The sequence below is a fragment of the Aotus nancymaae genome, unplaced genomic scaffold (assembly GCF_030222135.1).
Source record: "Aotus nancymaae isolate 86718 unplaced genomic scaffold, 86718_ANA_hifiasm-v0.15.2.pri h1tg000017l, whole genome shotgun sequence".
NCBI lineage: Eukaryota > Metazoa > Chordata > Mammalia > Primates > Aotidae > Aotus > Aotus nancymaae.
In genome coordinates, this window is record NW_026988429.1 from 126603 (window position 1) to 149763 (window position 23161).

Here is a 23161-nt window from a genome sequence, read left to right on the forward strand (position 1 = left end):
CTAGTTTCTCTACTACAAGATCTTAAATGAGAAACTGACCTTCATGGGAATTCTTGTTCCTTTTTAACTTTCTGTCCACAGGATAAGTGGTAAAGAGCATTTTCTTTTCATGTTTTTCTTCTGACCAAGAAGTCACATCACTGTCCTCTTCCAATTTAGCCGCGCTAGAACTTGGAGTTGGGAAAGTCATCCCAACATCTCGAGTGTGTTTTTTGGCACCATTCACAATCTCCAAGTTACCTGAGGGGAAGGATCACAGGTGTCTGGGAGAAGCCTTGAGACTGAGTTGATTTATTCAGGTGAGTAAGGTTTATTCAAGTAAGTAAGTAAACCCTTTTTAATGCTTTAAAAATACAATGCCTTTGTGTGGGATGAAGGGATGGGAAGAGAGAGAGATTAAAAGAAGGGAGGGCAGGGGAAAGTTGGAAGGGAAAAGAGGAAGAAGAAAAAAGAAAGCGTTTTTATTTGTAAGTAATTTTAGGTATTAGAGGGAAAGAAGAATGAATATGGGTTCAAAGGGTAAAGGATTTCAGCTCTGATCCCAAGTCAGAAAGACAATAAATACTTAGAGTCCTTTTGATAGTCACCCAGGTAAGGAAGAGGTTAACAGAAGTAAAAACAGGATTTGAGGGGAAGAAACAAATCAAGATAAAAGTTTATTTATTTTTATTTTATGAAACCAAAAGGTATAGAAAGGCAATAACTAAAAATTCTCCTTTCCACTTCTGGTCTCCATTTATTCTGTTCACAGCCCCATATGGTTCCAGAGAATTCATTTTGCACATTTAAGCAATCTCTTCCTTTTATTAAAAAAAAATTTACAACGCAGTGTACTATACACTTTTATTAAAATCAATTATATGCCTTGGAGATCTTTCTCCAAGTACAGAGAGAGATTAGTACAGAGAGAGTTGCCTCATTCTATGTAGAATTTCAGTATCTAGATATGCAATAATTTATGTAATCATTAAGCTATTGAGGGACAACTAAATTCATTTTAATCTCCTGCTATAACAAATAATGTTTCTGTGGTTACTTTTGTACACTATTTTGCACATATGCAAGTACATCTATAGGTTAAATTCCACATATGCATAGTGTATCTATAGAGTCCATTTCAAAAGTAAAAATGCTGAAACTAATTTTGATAGGAACTGTCAAATTACCTCTCACAGTGAACCAACTTCTACTCCTACTGGAATATACAAGGGAATCCATTTCCCTACACTCTTGCCCACAAACTTGCCATCAAACTTGAATTTTTGCCAATCTGATAAGATGAAAATTGGCAGTTGGATATAGTTTTATCTTCATGTCATTTATTATGATTGAGGCTGAGTATCTTATATGTTTAAGAGCTATTTCAATGTATTTCAATGAAAAGTTTAGTTTCAAGTCATTACCTGCTTGTATGCCCTTGTTTAACACGTGTACATTTTGCTTGTTGCAAAGAGTAGAGTTTGAGCTCAGGAAACTATTGACAGAAGAGGAAATAGCGTCCGAAGAAATTACATGGTTTGCTACCTAGAAAAATAAAAGAGATCTTGTTATTATTACCTGCAGTTAATGTCACAGTTACCCACAGGATAAGCCAACACGTCTTCTTTCTAATCCAATTCAAACTGTTGAGATGCATTTAGAGGAAGCTTGAGATAATGTGAACATGCTGCCTTGTATCTGTGATAGTGAGGAGACTGTTGTAGTTGTATAGGACTTCAGCTGTTCTAAGGTGGTAAGACGAAAAAAGCCTGGCTATTTTCACTGGGCTTGGAAAGACTCTGAAGAGAATGCTAGCTAAACATTAGTCTGATGCATCTTCAGAATGAAATTCTGAAGTGACACCTGCACATAATTTTCATGTGAGATAAAGAGGCCTGGAGATAGCTAAAAAAGTGATGAGCTGAAGAGAGTGCTCTCCAATTAAGGGCAGACTCAGACACATATAATAAGACAAACAGCAAAGACCTGCAAGGCTCATGAGATGTCCTGATGAGCAGTGAATTGCAAAAAGTATTAGAGAGTCCCAAAGGCCTTTCAATTATGTTCAGAGCAAGTAGAGCAATGAAGGCAATTTCAGGGATTGCAGCTGATGGTGCAATGTTGGTGGATGACAAAAAAATTAACAAGATATAGCTGAACAAATACTATAGTGTAAAATAGTATTTCTTAAACTTGTTCATTGTTAATAAGTCCAAGGACAGAGAGAAACTAACCCAGAATAATGAATTGGAATCTCTGCCGGGGAGGGGGTCTGGGCATCTATATTTTGAATAAATGCCAGGGAATTTTCTACTTAGGCAGGTCTGGTGGAGGTAAATTAAAGCCTGGGTGAAGATAGGAAACTGAGCATATCTGATCCCTCAAACTAGATAAACCATATTCCAGAGTCATAAACAAACTTGTAACAGAATTTTGGAGAGGAAGATTTATGTTAGACATTTGAAGAAAGGAAACACTTTGATTTTCGGAAAGGCAGGCATTGCAAACTAGTGGGCTGAATATTGATGACATGTACAATTTAGGATGGATCACAAATTGAACAATTTGCAAGGAACTGATGCAAAAAAAGGTGAGCAGATTTAAGCCAGGCTCAGTCAGGCAGGCAGAGTATGCCCTGCCAGGTTAGCCTTGTTTTCTCTAGTAGATAAGGTTATTTTACTGGTGAAACAAAAGAACACATAGCGTTCTATATCTAGATTTGAACAAAATGCCAAAACTTTTCATGGCATCTTTGAGGGCAAGATGGAGTTATATGGATTGGATGATAATACACATTGATAGAACCGTAATTGGTTGAACTAACCTTACCTAAATATAATTTTAACACAGAGAGATGTCTTTACTGAGTGGTACATCTTGCATTTGACAACAAATAGTTACTAAGCAATTACTGTGCGCAATCACTGGGTTTGGTGCTGGCTACTCCTTCTTAAGATTTTACACATCAGTGTCTTGGAGTTATGGAAAGCAGGAGAATTTCCATACAATACATATCAAGGAGGGCCTCTGTCAGGATCCCAAATAATAACAGGAATGATGGGCTAAATCAGAGCATGTTTAGTAGGGGTAATTTTAACAGTCTGCTCATTAGGCAGGAGAAATGGCAGCAACTCTGATGCAGGAAAAAAAAAAGCTCTTTGTCTAGATTCCAAACAACTAGACCAGTTTCAGGTCTTCCCTTTATTAGAGGTCTCTACTTAGGCAAGCTACAACCTCTTTGTGTCAGTTTGCCCATCTAGAAAAGGAAACACAATCTGCATTTCAGAAAGAACATATGATTTAGATAGTAAAGTATAAAACTAGAGACTACCATGTTGTTAAAAAGATCTTTATTTTTTCCTTAAAAGGAACTCATGAAAAAGAAGTAACTGATATGAAATACATTATACCTTCTCTGCAGCTATAAAAGAGAGGAAGAAAGCATGTTAGGTACTAAAAAAAGTAAAAAGTATATGTAGGTGTTTGCTTTTTTATTTATAAAATGTCTCTGAAAGAAAAGAATCCAGATTGAAAGGAAGAAGTGAAACTGGTTTTATTTACAAATGACAAGATCTTCTCTGTAAAAAATACTAAGAAATCCACAAAGAATTAGAACTAATAAACAAGTTCAGCCAGGTTGCAGACTGCAAGATTAATAAGATAAAAAAATCAATTGTATTCCTATATTCTAGCAAGTGACAACCTGAAAATAAAATTAACAATCTCACTCACAATAGCATCAAAAAGAATAAAATATTTAGGAATAAAGTTAACAAGAGAACTGCAAGGTTTGCACATTAAAAACTAGAAAACATTGCTGGGAGAGATCAGAGGTCTATGTAAATGGTGAGACATCCACCATACATGGATTGGAAGCCTCAAAATTGTTAGGATGGCAGTTATCCCCAAATTAATCCGTAGATTCTACACAATCTCTATCAAAATTCCAGCAAGGATTTTTGATGAAATCTACAAAGTGATCTCAACTTTATATGGGAATGTCAAGGACCACAAAGACTAAAAGTTACTGAAAAAAAAAAAGAAAGGTGGAGGACTTACATTTCCTGATTTCAAATCTTATAAAGTTATACCACAAATCAAATCAAGGCACTGTGGTATTGATATAAGGATACAAACTGGCTGGGCGTGGTAGCTCAGGCTTGTAATTCCAGCACTTTGGGAGGCCGAGGCAAGTGAATCACGAGGTCAGGAATTTGAGACCAGCCTGGCCAATATGGTGAAACCCTGTCTCTACTAAAAATACAAAAATTAGTGCGCCTGTAGTCCCAGCTACTTAGGAGGCTGAGGCAGAAGAATCACTTCAATGCAAGAGGTGGAGGTTGCAGTGAGCTGAGATCGTGCCACTGCATTCCAGCCTGGGTGACAGAGCCAGACTCCATCTCAAAAAAAAAAGAAAAAAAAAAGATAGTAGATATAGACAAATCAATCAATGGAACAGAATGAAAATTCCAAATGAAACCTTACATTTGTGATCAATTAGTGTTCAACAAAGGGGCCAAACCAACTAACTGGAGAAAATAATACTCTTTTGAACAAATGATGCTGGGACAATTAAATATCCCTGTTCAAAGAGATAAGGTTAGACAACACACCGTACACAAAAATGTACAAAAAATGGATGGTAGACCTAAACATAAGTAAAATAATAAACTTTTAATGGAAAACATAGGAGAAAATCTTTGTGACTTTGGTTAGGCAAACAGTTCTTGAATATAACACCCCAAGTACAATCCACAATCCATACAAGAAAAATAGTTTAAACTGGACTTCATCATTACTGTATTAAAACTATTTGCACTTCAAAAGTCACTGTTTTAAATTAAAAGGTCAAGCCATAGCATGGGAGAAATTATTTTTAAAAAAAATACATCTGATAAAGGACTTTTAACCAGAGTATATAGAGAACTCTTTCAACTCAGTAGGAAGATAACCTAATTTTAAAATAAGTGAAAGATTTATTTATTTATTTATTTTTATAATAAGTGTATATACTAAGCATATATATATATATATATATATATAAAGCAAAGATAAACAGGCAAAGCTCTTCAGTTACTAATTACTATTATCTATGCTCTTGAAGGCATTTACAATTTTTTTTCTCTTTTTTTCTCTTTTTTTGGAAGAAAGAAAGAAAAAAAAAGAATGAAGAAGAGGAAGAAAAAGGAAGAGAAAGAGAGAGAGAGAATGGGAATATTGCTTTCTCACCCAGGCTAGAATGCAGTTTAGTGATGGGTATTGAAAACCTCTTTTATACTAATAATTATACTTAATGATGTAGACAGGAAGGAATAAGGCAAGAAAATAACAAACAAGCAGCCAACCAATATTTCATTTAAACCTATGAAATGCTATGTGATTACTGAGGAGTGATTTACTTCCAATTATGTAGTCACTTTTGGAATAGGTGTGAGGTGGTAATGTATGTTTTGTGTATTTGAAGTAGAGAGTTCTATAAATGTTTATTAAGTTTACTTGTTCCGGGTCTGAGTTCAAGTCCTGGATGTCCTTGTTAATTTTCTGTCTCATTGATCTATAGAATCGTTAGCTCTTCTTGTTACATCGATCCTTTTGCCATTATGTAATGTCCTTCTTTGCCTCTTTTGATCTTTGTTGCTTTAAAGTCTACTTTATCAGAGGCGAGAATTGCACCTCCTTTTTGTTTATTTGTTTATTTTTACTCTGTTTGGTTGGTAAATCTTCCTCCTTCTCTTTGAGTGTTTGTGTATCGTTGCATTGAGATGGGTCTGGATGCAGCATACCAATGGGTTTTGGCTTTTTATCCAATTAGAATATATATAAGTTTAATACTGGCATTTGATGCTAGCTGGCTGTTTTGCCCATTAGTTGGTGTAAATTTTTCATTGTGTTAATGCTCTTTGCTTTTTGATGTATTTTTGGAAAGGCTGATATTGGTTGTTCCTTTATATGTATAGTGCTTCTTTCAGAAGCTCTTGTAAAGCAGGCCTGGCGGTGGTGAAGTCTCTAAGTACTCGTTTGTTCGCAAAAGATTTAATTTTTCCTTCACTTATAAAGCTTAGTTTGGCTGGATATGAAATTCTGGGTTGAAAGTTCTTTTCTTTAAGGATGTTAAATATTGGTCCCCACTCTTTTCTGGCTTGTAGGGTTTCTGCTGAGAGATCTGCTGTTAAGTCTGATAGGTTTCCCTTTATGGGTAACCTGACCTTTCTCTCTGGCTGCCCTTAGTATTTTCTCCTTCATTTCAACCCTAATAAATCTGGCGATTATGTGCCTTGGGGTTGGTCTTCTTGAAGAATATCTTTGTGGTGTTCTCTGTATTACCTGGAGTTGAATATTACCCTGCCTTGTTAGGTTAGGAAAGTTTTCCTGAATGATATGCTGAAAAGTATTTTCCAACTTGGATTCATTCTTTTCATCATATTCAGGTACACCTATCAAACGTAAATTAGGTCTTTTCACATAGTCCCATATTTCCTGGAGACTTTGCTCATTCCTTTTTATCCTTTTTTCTCCAATCTTGTCTTCTCGTTTCATTTCACTGAGCTGGTCCTCGACTTCTGATATCCTTTCTTCTGCTTGATCAATTCGACTGTTTAAACTTGTGCATATTTCGTGAAGTTCTCGTGTTGTGTTTTTCTGCTCCATCAATTCACTTATACTCCTCTCTAAATTGTCCATTCTCGTTAACAGTTCGTCAAACCTTTTTTCAAGGTTCTTAGTTTCTTTGCCTTGGGTTAGAACAAGTTCTTTTAATTCACAGAAGTTTCTTATCACCCACCTTTTGAAACCTGCTTCTGTTATTGGAACACACTTGTTCTCCATTAAGTCTTGTTCCATTACTGATGAGGAATTGCGATCCCCTGTAGAGGGAGAGGCATTGTGATTTTGAGTATTCTCTGCCTTTTTAGGCTGGTTTCTTCCCTTCATTATATATTTATCCCTCTGTTGTCTTTGTAATTACCGACTTTCTAACTAGGTCTCTGAGCGGACGTCCAACTTGTTGATTCCCAGCACCGAAATCTGAGCAATCCACTGCGCCGGCCAAAACAGCGGTGTTAAGATTGATGGTGCTTTTCTGCCTGGGAATCTCCGGACTCTGCACCAAGAACTGCCGTGCTAAGGCGTCAGCAAAACGACCGCACCAGCCACAAGAGTCGCCCTGGCGACCCGTGGGGCTCCTCCGCTGGGAATCTCTTGGTCCGTGAGCAACAAATATTCGTCTGAAAGTGTAGCGTCCTCTCGTTCTCTGCGCTTTCACTGGGAGCTACGAGCCCCGAGCTGCTAGTGATCAGCCATCTTGGATCTCTCTCCAATAAGCGAAAGATTTAAAAAGACACTTCATCAAAGAAGATACAAGAGTGGCCAATAAACACATGAAAAGATGTTCAACATCATCAGTCATTAGGAAAATTCAAATTAAACTCACAATAAGATACCATTTCATACCCACTAGAATGGCTATAAACAAAAAGGTGGTCAATAGCAAGTGCTGACAAGGAAGAGGAGAAACTGAAACCCTCACACATTGCAAGCAAGAATGTAAAATGATGCAGCCACTTTGGAAAACACTTTGGCAATTTCTTAAAAAGTTAAACATAAACCTATCATATGACCTAGCAATTTCACTCCTGAGTAAAAACCCCAAAGAAATGAAATGTATGCCCACACAAAACTTTTGCACAAATGTTAATAGCAGCATTCACATTATCCAAAAAAATCAAACAATCCAAATGTCCATCAACTGAAAGATAAGCTAAATACGGTATATCCACAAAACAGAATACTATTCAGCAACAAAAAGGAATCACTGATACATACAACATGGATGGACCTTGAAATCATTATGTTAACAAAAAAAGGCAGATGCAAGAGACCACATCTGATGCTGTGTGTATAAAATCTCCAGAAGAGGCAGAAGGCAGAAGAGGGGTTGACTGGGGCTGGGAACCAGGATTGACTGTAAAGAGGTACAGGGACCTTTTGGTAGTGACAGAAACGTTCTAAAACCGCATTGTGGTGATGACTGTACAACTCTAAACACTTAAAATTGATGAAATTTTATTGTATGACTCTGGGAAGGAGTGCTGGGTGCTGGGGAACAGGATTAGGCAGGACACTCTTGATCAAATATTTTGTACCAAGTGGTTGTACTCTATTACCAGTTCAAGAAATGAATAAACAAAACAAAAACTTGTGGGGACGGGTGTGGCAGTAAAGATTTAAGGAGTTCAACAGGAATAAAATATGTTAGGCCACAGACATGGTCCAGTCACTGAAAGGAAGGTGACAAGCTGTGTCAGTCAACACGCTCTCACCACCCAAAGCACAACAAATTTAGTTGAGAGGGACATGTTTAAAAATAAGATACCAACAAACTTACACCCAGGGAGCTGCAAAACTCAGAAAGGAGAGTTGAAACCATGGCCCATGTGGAACAGTTCATGGAGTGAAGACCGAGAAAAAACACATCAGGAAAGGAGGTGGGGGCCCCAGAGGCAGAGAGGTAGGCCTGTTTTCTGTGCCTTCAGAGAGCAGCTCTGAGAGCAGAGCCAGGTATTCCAACGCAAGGAGATATTGGATCTAAGTCAAAGCCTTTGACAACTGGAGCCTTAGGCAAATGGAACTGACTGACACATAAGCAGCACGTGAGAGGTAGAGCTACTAGAGGGTGGCCTGCCATTTGCTGCAGATACAGCAGAAGTGTTGATTGGAGTGGGTAGGACCACAGGACTCCTATGGTCCCTTCCAAGCCTGAGGTTCTGTGAACATTTTGCGCTTCCAAAGGACACAAGCAGTCATGGTGTATAGCACAGAGTGGGAAAAAAACAAATTACACTGGATTATATGAGAAGCCTTGGAATGTTTCTGTTTTCATTTCAAATTATTTTTCATTGAGTAATTCTTACCTATGAAAAGGTATGAAAAGAAAAACATTTAAAAACAGAAATCAGTCTAAGAATAAATTCTCTCTCAACACAATGTAATTATCCAGCCCTGCAGGAAGATGACAATCAAAGAGAGAGACAAAAACAAGTGTTATTACGATGTGGAGAAACCCTCACATACAGCTCTTTGGAATGTAAAATGGTGCTGTCATTGTGGAAAAGTCTGGCGGTTCCTCAAATAGTTAAACATAGAGTTGTCATATGATTAATTCCACTTCTAGGTATATACCCAAGAGAAATGAAAACACATGCCTTCAAAAAAAAAACATTTACATGACTGTTCATAGCAGTTTTGTTCATAAGTTAAAAAATAGAAACAACACAAATGTCTATGAACTGATGAATAGATACAAACAATGTGGTATATTCATACAATGGAATGTTCTTTGGCCATTAAAAGGAATGAGCATATACTATGATGTGGATGAACCTTGAACATACTATGTTAAGTGAATGAAGACAATCACAAAAGACTGTGTGATTCCATTTATATGAAAGGTCCAGCATAGAAAAGTAATTAGTGGTTGCCTGCAGGCTGTGGCAGAGGTGGAAGGTTGGGTAAATGAAGATTGACTGTTAATGTTTACAGAATTTTTTTGGAGGGTGTTTAAAATGTTCTAAAGTTAATTATGGTGATGGTTGCACAATTCTATGACTATATCAAGACCCATTAAACTGTACACTTTAAACAGGTGAAGTTTATGGCATGGGAAATAAGTCAAGAAAGCCATAAAATGCACTTGTTTATTGTGTGCAAACTGAAAAAAAATGTGGACTATGAAGTCTTGTTTAGAGAAAAAAGCTTATATCATACTCTATGGTTCTGCATCTCCTATGCTACCGAAATCAGGAAAAGACTAACCGTGGAAGGTGATCAACAGTGTTGTTTTCATGTAATAAACAACAAACAATCCTAACAAAAAGGTGGGCACTGGATACTGTAGGTGTGATGGAGAACTACTCTAAAGCTGGGGTCAAGCACAAACTGTCAGAACCAGGCCATGTAATGTTGAATCCATCCACAGATTCACAACAATAATCACAATGGACATGCCTGCACTCATGTCCCACAATCTGTGCTGAGGACCCATCGTGGGATAGAACTTTTTTTTTTTCTGAATTAATTTATATATGCTGTCAGTAAACCACAACGGTTCACTTTCCTTAGTCCATGGGAGAGTCCCGTGTCTCTCCTCTAATTAATTAAATGACATTGTCAGCCACCATGGGTTAGGTTTTCTGTTGTACACAGTCTTGGAAGGAAATATATGCTGGTCGGCTGCTTCTGTTTTAATTTCCATTATGAGAGCAAACTCTCCTATTGCTGTCTTATGCAAGACTAAGAATAGAAAGTAAATGCACCATCTCAGAGATGTTTCAGGCTTTTGTAGTACTTTTTAGTTTAATTAACAACGAGACTCATTCCTACATTTATTGATTAAAGACATGAGTAGACCTAGAAATAAAAGCTTTTTTTTTTTTTTTTTTTTTGAGACGGAGTTTTCGCTCTTGTTACCCAGGCTGGAGTGCAATGGCGCAATCTCGGCTCACCGCAACCTCCGCCTCCTGGGTTCAAGCAATTCTCCTGCCTCAGCCTCCTGAGTAGCTGGGATTACAGGCAAGCACCACTATGCCCAGCTAATTTTTTGTATATTTAGTAGAGACGGGGTTTCACCATGTTGACCAGGATGGTCTCGATCTCGACCTCATGATCCACCCGCCTTGGCCTCCCAAAGTGCTGGGATTACAGGCTTGAGCCACCGCGCCCGGCCCGAAATAAAAGCTTTTTAATTAAAAAATTACTTGTTAAGTGGAAATTGAGCTTAGAAAAACATATCCAACATAGGAGAAGGGCCATGTTTTCTGATAAAACCCTACACTGCTATTCTTCAGGTAGGAAGACTGGTACTGCTGCCCTTCAACTAGCCAGGTGCCTGCTGGGAGATGCTTTTCCTTTAAAGGTATGAGTTTATGCTAATTCATTTACAACCACTCGGGTTTAGGACCAGAGATACATATTGGTAAGTTGGTGAGAGTCAAATTGAGAAATATAGTCTATGGCACAAAAAGACTGTCTTTTCTAGTGAAAAGTTTCTAGAACTGTGTTGATCAACCACAAGTATATTTTCAATAAAATTTACTCACCACCCAAGGAGTGACACAATTACAAAGTGTCTGTCCAAAAAATAACATTAATTATTTAATTTCTAGTGACAAAAGGTTGCAGAAGCAGGAACTCAGGTGGTAACTATCTATTTTTTATCTTTTGGAAATTGGAACTAGTTATCTATTTCTGCCAGTGTGGTTGAACAAAAAACTATAGAAAATCTTCCTCAGAAAACTAAGAGTGTACTGTGCCTGCATAACAGGTTTTTGAAAAATTTATTTTGGTATGTAAATAAGTAAAGATTGCAGAGAACAGATAATTTTCAGTGAATCCAAAATTCAAATAATAGTTTTAAGAATATATGGCTAAAATGCAGTGGAAATTATTATGGTCAATTATCATTACACTAAGGTCAAAAAACTCTAATGGGATAATAGTTTTCTAGATAATGGCAGGGCTTTGGGTTGGACAGGAAGAAAATGAATCAAGAGCTGAAACATTCAATTAACTCATGGGAAAACCAGAAGGTTGACTAATGGTCATAAAATTTTGTAGAGGATGGTAGAGCTAGACAGCATGTTTCCCAAAGACTTTTCTATCAGGTTTCAAAAATGATGGTCTGGAAGTAGCCCTATATATTTATTTCTTCACTGCATTCTCCCAAATATATTTTTTCTTTGTGTTCTCCCAAACATGTTTCCTCTTAGCTTTATTAACTATTAGAATTACCATCACCTTTACATGGATGACTCCAACACCTTCATCTCACTAATGATATCCTCATGGGGTCAGATCCATCTAGTCTGTTAGATATTTTCACTTAAATGATCTGATCCAGTTTCAAATTTAATAAATAAAACTCCTTCATATTTCAGTCAGAATTAATTTCCTCTTCCGGTCTTTCCATTTTTATAAGGTGTCCATATATGATTTCAGTTGTTTTGAATGGAAATTTCAAAAGAACCATGGCAATTATTTACCAATTATAACTGATTAGTCTATCTTAACAAAAGAACATTAGATTTTTCTAATAAATTAATTTATTGACGTTACTTTTTAAAAAAATCTTTATTGGCAACTAGCTATAATTTGGAAATAAATTTAGGCCTATAAAAAAATTCCACATAGATTAAAAGCTTAAGTTAGAAGCTTCCATATCCCTCCAAAAGTATTAAAAATAAAGCAGGAGAATTTTTTAAAAACAAATCTTGAGGTTGGAAGATCTTTCTTAGCATCAACACAGAAATAAAGAAGTATTTAACAATACTATTCCAATATTAACACAATGTAATTAATGGTTAAAAATCAATAGGAAGAAAGGCCCAGTGGCACATGCCTATGGTCCCAGCTACTCAGGAGGCTGAGATGGGAAGATTGGTTGAGGCCAGGAGTTTGAGATCTGCCTGGGCAACATAGCAAGACCACATCTCTAAAAAAGAAAAAAAGGGAATAAAACACAATTTAAAAAACAACAACTACAGTGGTCTCCAAATGTTTACAAAAATGAATAGGGAAAAAACCTTCAAAGAAAAATAGGCAAAAGATAATACACAAAGGTAATTCTCAAAAGAAGAAATGTAAATGGCAAATCTGAAACCTAATAGAAATATAATTTAAAGCACTAGCAAAATTAAAAATTATAGTTCTTGAGGTCCCCAGGCAAGATGGCTGAACAGAAACAGCTCCAGTGCATAGCTCCCAGCAAGATCCATGCAGAAGGCGGGCAATTTCCACATTTCCAACCGAGGAACCTGGTTCTTCTCATTGGGACTGGTTGGACAGTGGGTGCAGCCCAAGGAGGGCGAGCTGAAGCAGGGTGGGGCGTCACCTTACCCAGGAAGTGCAAGGGGCCAGGGAACTCCCTCTCGTGGCCAAAGGAAGCCATTAGGGACTGTTTCCTGCACTCCCACCCAGATACTGTGCTTTTCCCAGGGTCTTCACAACCCGCAGACAAGGAGATTCCCTCCAGTACCTGCACAACCACCAGGGCCCTGGGTTTCTAGCATAAAACCGTGCAGTCGTTTGGGCAGAAACCAAGCTTGCCGCAGCAGTTTTTTTTTTCATATCCTAGTGGCACCTGGAACGCCAGTGAGACAGAACTGTTCACTCTCCAGGAAAAAGGGCTGAAGCCAGGGAGCCAAGTGGTCTGGCTTGGCAGGTCCCACCCCCACGGAACCAGCAAGCTAAGATCCACTGGCTTGAAATTCTTGCAGCCAGCACAGCAGTTAAGTCTGAGCTTAACCTGGGTCGTTCATTTGGTGGGGGGAGGGGCTCCACCATTGCTAAGTCTTGAGCAGACAGTTTCAACCCCATAGTGTAAGGAAAGCTGCCGGGAAATCTGAACTGAGCAGAGCCTAACACAGCTCAGCAGCTGCAGGCACTGCCTCGCTAGATGTCCTTGCTGGGTAGTGCATCTCTGAAAAAAGGCAGCAGCCCATCAGGGACTTACTAATAAAGTCCTGACCTTCCTGGGACAGAACACCTGGGAAAAGGGGTGGTAGTGGGTACAGCTTCAGCAGACCTAAACACTCCTGCCTGGCAGCTCTGAAGAGAGCAGCAGATTTCCCAACACAGTGTTTGAGCTCTGATAAGAACAGACTGCACCTTCAAGTGGCTCCCTGACCCCCGTGTATCCTGCCTGGGACACACCTCTCGGTAGGGGCTGACAGACACCTCATACAGGAGCGCTGCTGGCATCTGGCGGGTACCCCTCTGGGACGAAGCTACCAAAGGAAGGAACAGGCAGCAACCTTTGCTGTTCTGCAGTCTCCACTGGTGATTCCCAGGCAAGCAGGGTCTGGAGTGGACCTCCAGCAGAACTGCAGCAGAGGGTGCTGTTAGCAGGAAAACAAACAGAAAGAAATAGTTTCAACATCAATAAAAAGGACGTCCACTCAGAAATTCCATCCAAAGGTCACCGACCTCAAAGATGAAAGGAAGATAAATCCACAAGGATGGGAAGAAACCAGCACAAAAAGGCTGACAAAACATCCATTTTCCTTTAAGGGATCACAGCTCCTCACCAGCAATGGAACAAAACTGGATGGAGAATGAGTTTGATGAAAGGACAGAGGCAGGCTTCAGAGGGTGGGTAATAACAAACTGCTCTGAGCTAAAGGAGCATGTTCTAACCCAATGCCAGGAAGCTAAGAACCTTGAAAAAGGTAGGAGAAACGATATCTAGAATAACCAGTTTAGAGAAGAATATAAACAACCTGATGGAGTTGAAAAACACAGCAGGAGAACTTCGTGAAGCATGCACAGTTTAAAGAGCCAAATAGATCAAAAGAAAGAAAGGATATCAGAGACTGAAGATCAACTAAATGAAATAAAGTGAGAAGACAAGATTAGAGAAAAAACAATGAAAAGGAATGAACAAAGCCTCCAAGAAATAGGGGATTATGTGAAAAGACCAAATCTACGTTTGATCGCTGTACCTGAAAGTGAAGGGGAGAATGAAACCAAGTTGGAAAACACTCTTTAGGATATTATCCAGGAGAACTTCCCCAACCTAGCAGGCCTGCTAGGCCAACATTCATATTCAGGAAACAAAGAGAACACTACAAAGATACTCTTCAACAAGAGCAACCCAAGACACATAATCATCAGATTCACCAAGGTTGAAATGAAGGAAAAAGTGCTAAGGACAGCAAGAGAGAAAGGCTGGGTTACCCACAAAGGGAAGCCCGTCAGACTAACAGCAGATCTCTCAGCAGAAACCCCACAAGCCAGAAGAGAGTGGGTGCCAATATTCAACATCCTTAAAGAACTTTCAATCCAGAATTTCATATCCAGCCAAACTAAGCTTCATAAGCAAAGGAGAAATTAAACCCTTTATGGACAAGCAAATGCTGAGAGATTTTGTCACCATGAGGCCTGCCTAACAAGAGCTCCTGAAGGAAGCACTAAACATGGAAAGGAACAACCAGTACCAGCCACTGCAAAAACATACCAAATTGTAAAGACCATCAATGCTAGGAAGAAACTGCATCAACTAATGGGCAAAATAACCAGCTAGCATCATAATGGCAGGACCAAATTCACATATAAAAATATTAACCTTAAATGTAAATGGGCTAAATGCCCCAATTAAAAGACACAGACAGGCAAATCTGATAAAGAGTCAAGACTCATTGGTGTGCTGTATCAGGAGACCCAATTCACATGCAAAGACATACACAGGTTCAAAACAAAGGGATGGAGGAATATTTACCAAGCAAATAGAAAGGAAAAAAAAAAAGCAGGGGGTTGCAATCCTAGTTTTTGATAAAACAGATTTTAAACCATTAAAGATCAAAAGAGACAAAGAAAGACATTACATAATGGTAAAGGGATCAATGCAACAAGAAGAGCTAACTATCCTAAATATATATGCACCTAACACAGGAGCACCCAGATTCATAAAGCAAGTTCTTAGAAACCTACAAAGAGACTTAGACTCCCACACAATAATAGTGGGAGACTTTAACACCCCACTGTCAGTATTAGACAGATCAATGAAACAAAAAATTAACAAGGATATCCAGGACTGGAACTCAGCTCCCGACCAAGAGGACCTAATAGATATCTACAGAACTCTTCACCCCAAATCAACAGAATATACATTCTTCTCAGCACCACATCACACCTATTCTAAAATTGACCATATAATTGCAAGTAAAACACTCCTCAGCAAATGCACAAGAATGAAAATCATAACAGTCTCTCAGACCACACAGTGCAATCAAATTAGAACTCAGGATTAAGAAACTCACTCAAAACCACACAACTACATGGAAATCGAACAACCTGCTCCTGAATGACTACTGGATAAAAAATGAAATGAAGGCAGAAATAAAGATGTTCTTTGAAACCAATGAGAATGAAGACATGACGTACCAGAATCTCTGGGACATATTTAAAGCAGTGTGTAGAGGGATATTTATAGCACTAAATGCCCAAAAGAGAAAGCAGGAAAGATCTAAAATGGACACCATAACATCAGAATTAAAAGAACTAGAGAAGCAAGAACAAACAAATTCAAAAGCCAGCAAAAGACAAGAAACAACTAAGACCAGAGCAGAACTGAAGGAGATAAGGAGATAGAGACACAACAAACCCTTCCAAAAAAAAAAAAAAAAAAAAAAAAAATCAACGAATCCAGGAGCTGGTTTTTTGAAAAGATCAACAAAATAGATAGACTGCTAGCCAGAGTAATAAAGAAGAAAAGAGAGAAGAATCAAATAGATGCAATAAAAAATGATAAAGGTGATATCACCACCAATCCCACAGAAATACAAACTACCATCAGAGACTACTATAAACACCTCTATGCAAATAAAACAGAAAATCTAGATGAGAAGGATAAATACCTGGACACTTACACCCTCCCAAGACTAAACCAAAAGAAGTCGAATCCCTGAATAGATAAATAACAAGGTTTGAAATTGAAGGAGCAATTTATAGCCTACCAACCAAAAAAAGTCCAAGACCAGACAGTTTCACAGCTGAATTCTACCAGAGGTACAAAGAGGAGCTGGTACCATACCTTCTGAAACTATTCCAAACAACAGAATAAGAGGGAATCCTCCCTAACTCATTTTATGAGGCCAATATCATCCTGATACCAAAACCTGGCAGAGACACAACTAAAAAAGAAAATTCCAGGCTAATATCCCTGATGAACATAGATGCAAAAATCTTCAATAAAATACTGGCAAACCGAATCTAATAGCACATCAAGAAGCTTATCCATCACGATCAAGTCGGCTTCATCCCTGTGATAAAAGGCTGGTAACATACGCAAATCAATAAATGTAATCCATCACATAAACAGAACCAATGACAAAAATCACATGATTATCTCAACAGATGCAGAGAAGACTTTTGACAAAATTCAACAATGCTTTATGCTAAAAACTCTCAATAAACCAGGTATCGATGGAACATATCTCAAAATAATAAGAGCTATTTATGACGAACCCACAGCCAGTATCATACTGAATGGCCAAAAACTGGAAGCATTCCCTTTGAAAACCGGCACAAGACGAGGATCCCCTCCCTCACCACTCCTATTCAACATATGGAAGTTCTGGCCAGGGCAATCAGGCAAGAGAAAGAAATAAAGGTATTCAAATAGGTAAAGAGGAAGTCTAATTGTCTCTATTTGCAGATGACACGATTGCATATTTAGAAAATCCCATCGTCTCAGCCCCAAATCTCCTTAAGCTGATAAGCAACTTCAGCAAAGTCTCAGATACAAAATCAACGTTCAAAAATCACAAGCATTCCTATACCAAATACCAAACAGCCAAATCATGAGTGAACTCCCATTCATAATTGCTATGAAGAGAATTAAACACCTAGGAATACAACTTACAAGGGATGTGAAGGACCTCTTCAAGGAGAACTACAAACCACTGCTCAACAAAATAAGAGAGGACACAAACAAATGGAAAAACTGTCCATGCTCATGGATAGGAAGAATCAATATGGTGAAAATGGCCATACTGCCCAAAGTAATCTATAGATTCAATGCTATACCCATTAAGCTACCATTAACTTTCTTCACAAAATTGGAAAAAAAAAAACACCTTCAATTTCATATGGAACCAAAAGAGAGCCTGCATAGCCAAGACAATCCTAAGGAAAAAGAACAAAGCTGAAGGCATCATGGTACCTGACTTCAAACTATATTCCAAGGCCACAGTAACCAAAACAGCATGGTGCTGGTACCAAACAGAACAGAGGCTTCAGAAATAACGCCACACACCAAAACCATCTGATCTTTGACAAACCTGACAAAAATAAGCAATGGGGAAAGGATTCCCTATTTAATAAATGGTGTTGGGAAAACTGGCTAGCCATATGCAAAAAGCTGAAACTGGATCCCTTCCTTATACCTTATACAAAAATTAACTCAAGATGGATTAAAAATTTAAATGTAAGACCTAAAACCATAAAAACTCTAGAAGAAAACCTAGGCAATACCATTCTGGACATAGGCATGGGCAAAGACTTCATGACTATAACACCAAAACAATGGCAACAAAAGCCAAAAAAGACAAATGGGATCTGATTAAACTAAAGAGCTTCTGCACAGCAAAAGAAACTATCATCAGAGTGAATAGGTAATCTACAGAATGGAAGAAAATTTTTACAGTTTACCCATCTTACAAAGGGCTAATATTCAGAAACTACAAAGAACTTAAAACAAATTTACAGGAAAAAAACAACCCCATCAAAAAGTGGGCAAAGGACATGAACAGACACTTCTCTAAAGGAGACATTTATGCAGCCAACAAACATATGAGAAAAAGCTCATTACTGGTCATTAGAGAAACGCAAATCAAAACCACATTGAGATACCATCTCATGCCAGTTAGAATGGCGATCATTAAAAAGTCAGGAGACAACAGATGCTGGAGAGGATGGGTAGAAATAGGAATGTTTTAAAACTTTTGGTGGGAGTGTAAATTAGTTCAACCATTGTGGAAGAGAGCATGGCGATTTTTCAAGAATCTAGAACTAGAAATACTATTTGACCCAGCAATCCAATTTCTGGGTATATACCCAAAGGATTATAGATTGTTCTATTATAAAGACACATGCACATGTATGTTTATTGCAGCACTGTTCACAGTAGCAAAGACTTGGAAACAACCCAAATGCCCATCAATGTTAGACTGAATAAAGAAAATGTGGCATATATACACCATTGAATACTATGCAGCTATAAAAAAGGATGAGTTCATATCCTTTGCAGGGAGCTGGATGAAGCTGAGAACTATCATTCTCAGCAAACTGAAACAAGAACAGAAAACCAAACACTGCATGTTCTCACTCATAAGTGGGAGTTGAACAACGAGAACACATGGACACAGGGAGGGTAATGCACCAGGGGCTGTCGGGGGGTCGGGGGCTAGGGGAAGGATAGCATTAGGAGAAATATCTAATGTAGATAATGGGGTGATGGATGCAGCCAACCATCATGGCATTAGTATATCTATGTAATAAACCTGCATGTGCACATGTACCCCAGAACTTAAAGTTTAAAGTACAATTAAAAAAAAGTTATAGTTGTTAAGTTCAATTTTAGTGTAATGCAGTTACAGAATATGGGCTTATAAAACTTCTGGTTTGAGAATTCATCAACATTTCGTCTAATGTACAATTAATTTTATAAATATTCCATGGGTATTTGGAACAACTGTAGATGCTGTGTTTTGACAATAAAGTTTTACCACATATTTAAATCAAGTTTTTAAATATTGTTATAAAAATTTTCCATATATTTTCTCACTTATATATACAAATCTGAGAAAAGCTTAATAAAGTATGTCACTCTGTGCTTTTTTCCATTTTATAATTATGTTTGGATGGATGAAGAAATGAATGTATTCTGGTTGAAAGCATTGTAAAGTATATAAAAAACTCTCTACCCATGGAAATTACAGATACTCTAGATGTTCAAGGCAAGTATCAGCTCATTAAAAAGAAAAAAAAGCCAGCCGCTGAGGCTCACGCCTGTAATCCCAGCACTTTGGGAGGCCGAGGTGGGCAGATCACAAGGTCAGGAGATCGAGACCATCCTGGCCAACATGGCAAAACCTTGCCTCTACTAAAAATACAAAAACTAGCCAGGCGTGGTGGTGGGCACCTGTAGTCCCAGCTACTCAGGAGGCTAAGGCAGGAGAATCACTTGAACCCAGGAGGCAGAGGCTGCAGTGAGCCGAGATGGCACCACTACACTCCAGCCTGGGCGACAGAGCGAGACTCTATCAAAAAAAAAACAAACAAAAAAAGCCCTATCTTCCCATGGTATAGAAAATTGTTTTACTAGTTTTCTGATAAAAACTAGAAATGATTGGCAGAGAATATTAATAAGGATGATTTTATAGATGTACAGTCATATTCTGAGAAATCTGTCATTAGGCAGTTTCACTGTTATACAAACATGATAGAGCATACTCACTCAAACCTAGATTGTACAGCCTACTACATACCTAGGCTATGTGGCATACTTTATTCTTAGGCTACAAACCTGTACAGCATATCACTGTACTAAATACTGTAGGCAACTGTAACACAATGGTAGATATTTGTGTATCTAAACAGAAAAACTGCAGTAAAAATACAGTACTATAATCTCATGGGACCACTGTCATCTATGTATTAATTAACTGAAATGTTATGTGGCATCTGACAGTAACTGAAATGTTATACTCTATTTGGAAATTCTACCTCCTTTCAAACACCCAAGGAATACTTATTCATATATTAAGCCATAAAGAAAACCTCTACATAGCCTTAAAACAAAACATTACATATTACACAATAACACATTACAGTCTCTAGTCACAGTATGTTAAAATTATGACTTAATAGTGACCACAAATCCAACCTTATGAAAATTAAGAAACAATTATCTCCTTAACTTCACTTAAATCAAATAGAAAATCTAAAGCTACAATAATAGAACATCCGGAAAGCATTACCAATAAAAATACTAGAGGTAAACATCTACTGTATAGATACACACACACACACACACACACACACACCCCTTGTTTCCACTTGGGGATCTAAAGAATTGGATAAAGTATTGCTCCCACCCTTATAACAATAACAGTTTAAAAAAAGGGAGAAACTACAAGTTTTTAACTTTTCTTAAAGCCAGAAGAAAGTTGAGATCAGAGGGCAACACTGCCCCCAAATCTAAGGAGAGACTGGTGCTTGCAGGTAGATATGAGACATAAGCACTAAATTACCTGGAAGATATATAACTGGACACAGTAAGACAGTTAGAGACTTGATTGTGTTTGAGGCAAAGTGTTCACTGGTGACAGTATGAAGCCATTAAAAGGGCTATAAAAATCAGGGAAGTCTGCACCTTCCAGAAGGCTATTTCTCCACAAAGTCCAACAGGACAAGGATGGAAGAATCTGATGAGAGTTGTGTATTGTGGTCTAGATGTGGCAGAGATATAGATTTTGTAGGGAGGGACACACAACTCTACCTGGAAATGACAAACAGAAATGGTGGAGCTAGTGCTTTCTCTAGAAACAACAACAACAAAAAAAATAAGGAAACCTTATCAGAACTTTGGAAGATAGTTAAAGGTTTATAGTAACCAAGTGTTTGCTAAACCAGGAGAAAGGCCATCAGCACAAGGTAGACGAACTTTGTACCATTTACCTTAGCCTTTTGCTATCCCCTTCCCCAGCATGGTGGTCTTAAAGACGACAGCCCTTGGTCCTGATGTAGGTACCTGCTCCCAAACAGAGCACGAAGCAGCACCTTGTCCCCAAGGAATTGTGTTTGTCTTGACACGTCTATCACTATAGAGTGACACAAGGGATCTGCCTTAGTTTCACCTAACATAACTCCCTTAGAATGAAAAAGTGGCTTTATAGAGGAAGAATGTTCCTTGAAAATATTGAAAACCAAATGAACAAGGCACTACTGCCTGCAGCAAAAATTAACACTTGAGGGAAATAATAGACATACTGAAAGCAGGAAAGAAAAACTGAGATTCTCTGGGGCACAAGGGCTTGGAAAATTTCCCATGTACACCAGGGAAACTAGTAAGTGCATGCAAAGAGCAAGATGCATGTTCAGAAAAGACCTGAGAAGACCAAAAGCTTTCACCACTAGTTGATTTTTAAGCTCAGTATAAGTAGGAAGCAAGGCTAAGGCAGAGTTTGTTGTAAACGGCCTGACTAAGCACTGAAGGAGTGTCCAAACATAGACAATCTGCAAAGACTTGGGGAATTTTCTTTTTTCTTTCTTTTTTGACCTCAGGCATTTAAGAAAATTTCTGTCAAACAAGTAGCTAGCTATCGAGCTAAAGGAACAGAAATATCAGACACTAACAAAGAAAATAGTCATTACAAACATAATTTAGAAAAGTCACTAAACAAACCAACAACTTTAACTTACAACAAGCAGTAACTACAAACTCTGGAGAGGGGGAGGAAAATGTGATATCCAGTTATCACATCATAATTTTCAAAATGTCAAAATTTTAACAAAACATTATAAGGCATGAAAAGAAACAAGAAAAGTATGGCACATTCATGGGTTACAGGAGAGAAATAAACAGAAGTTGTGCCTTAGAAAGAACAGACAGATTTACTAGGCAAAAGCTTTAAATCAATTGTTTTAAATGTGCTCAAAGGGCTAAAGAAAACCATGGATAAAGAACTAAAGGAAATGAGGAGAACAGTGTCTCAGCAAAGAGAATATCGATGAAGACAAAAAGGAATCAAATAGAAAACATGAAGCTGAAAACAGCAAGTGCTGAAATGAAAAATTCACTAGAGCAGTTCAATACCAGATTTGATCACACAGATGAAAGATCAGTGAACTTGAAGACAGGTGAAATGAAATTATGTACTCTGAGGGACAGAAAGAAAACAGAATGAGCTGAGTGTGGTGGTGTATGCCTTGCAATCGAGCTACTGAGGAAGCTCAGGAAGAAAGATCTGTACTCCAGTCTGGGAGACAGTGAGAGACCCTATCTCTAAAAAAAGAAAAAGAAAACAGAATGAAGAAAAATGAACAGAGCTTAAGAGACTTGTAGGACACCATCAAACTTAACAACATATGCATATTAAGAATCCCAAAAAAGAAAGAAAGGGGCAGAAGGAATATTTGGAGAAATAATGGTTGAAAGCTCCTCCAAATTAAGGGGAAAACATGAATCTAAACATCTAAGTAGCTCAATGAACTCTTAATAGGATAAACTCAAAGAACAACACTGAGACACATTATAATCAAAATGTCAAAGCCAAAACAGAGAATCTTGAAAGCAGTTTAAGTGTAAGGGCAAGCACAGAAGGGATCCTCGGTAAGATTAATTGCTAATTTCTCACCAGAAAACCATGGTGGCCAATAGTGGAATGACATATTTGAAATGATGAAAGATAAAAAGTGTAAGACAAGAAATCTATCTCCAGCAAAACTTTCTCTTAATTATAAAGGGGACTTTGGGAGGCTGAAGTGGGCGGATCACCTGAGATCAAGAGTTGATCCAGCCTGCCCAACATGTTGAAACCCCGTCTCTACTAAAATAGAAAAATTAGCTGGGTGTGGTGGTGTGTGCCTGTAATTCCAGCTACTCAGGAGGTTTAGGCAGTAGAATCAC

At 38.0% G+C, this 23161-nt stretch overlaps 1 protein-coding gene across 12 annotated transcripts in view; it reads right to left on the reverse strand.

The window, feature by feature from the left end:
* The window catches only part of LOC135275608 (centrosome-associated protein ALMS1-like), a 271819-nt gene that overhangs the window by 83170 nt on the left and 165488 nt on the right, over window positions 1-23161 (reverse strand). For 10 of the 12 annotated variants that reach the window (XR_010343217.1, XR_010343218.1, XR_010343219.1 and 7 more), the window contains 2 exons: window positions 1404-1524; window positions 40-240 (listed from right to left, as the gene is read on the reverse strand). Coding sequence is in view for 8 of the 12 variants with exons in the window: in XM_064377819.1 (XP_064233889.1) it covers window positions 40-240; window positions 1404-1524 (322 nt within the window). In the remaining 4 variants the exon portion in view is untranslated. Of the gene's footprint in view, window positions 1-39; window positions 241-1403; window positions 1525-13718; window positions 13869-23161 lie in introns of those variants that run through there. The other 2 variants (XM_064377821.1, XM_064377820.1) reach the window with 2 other exon arrangements.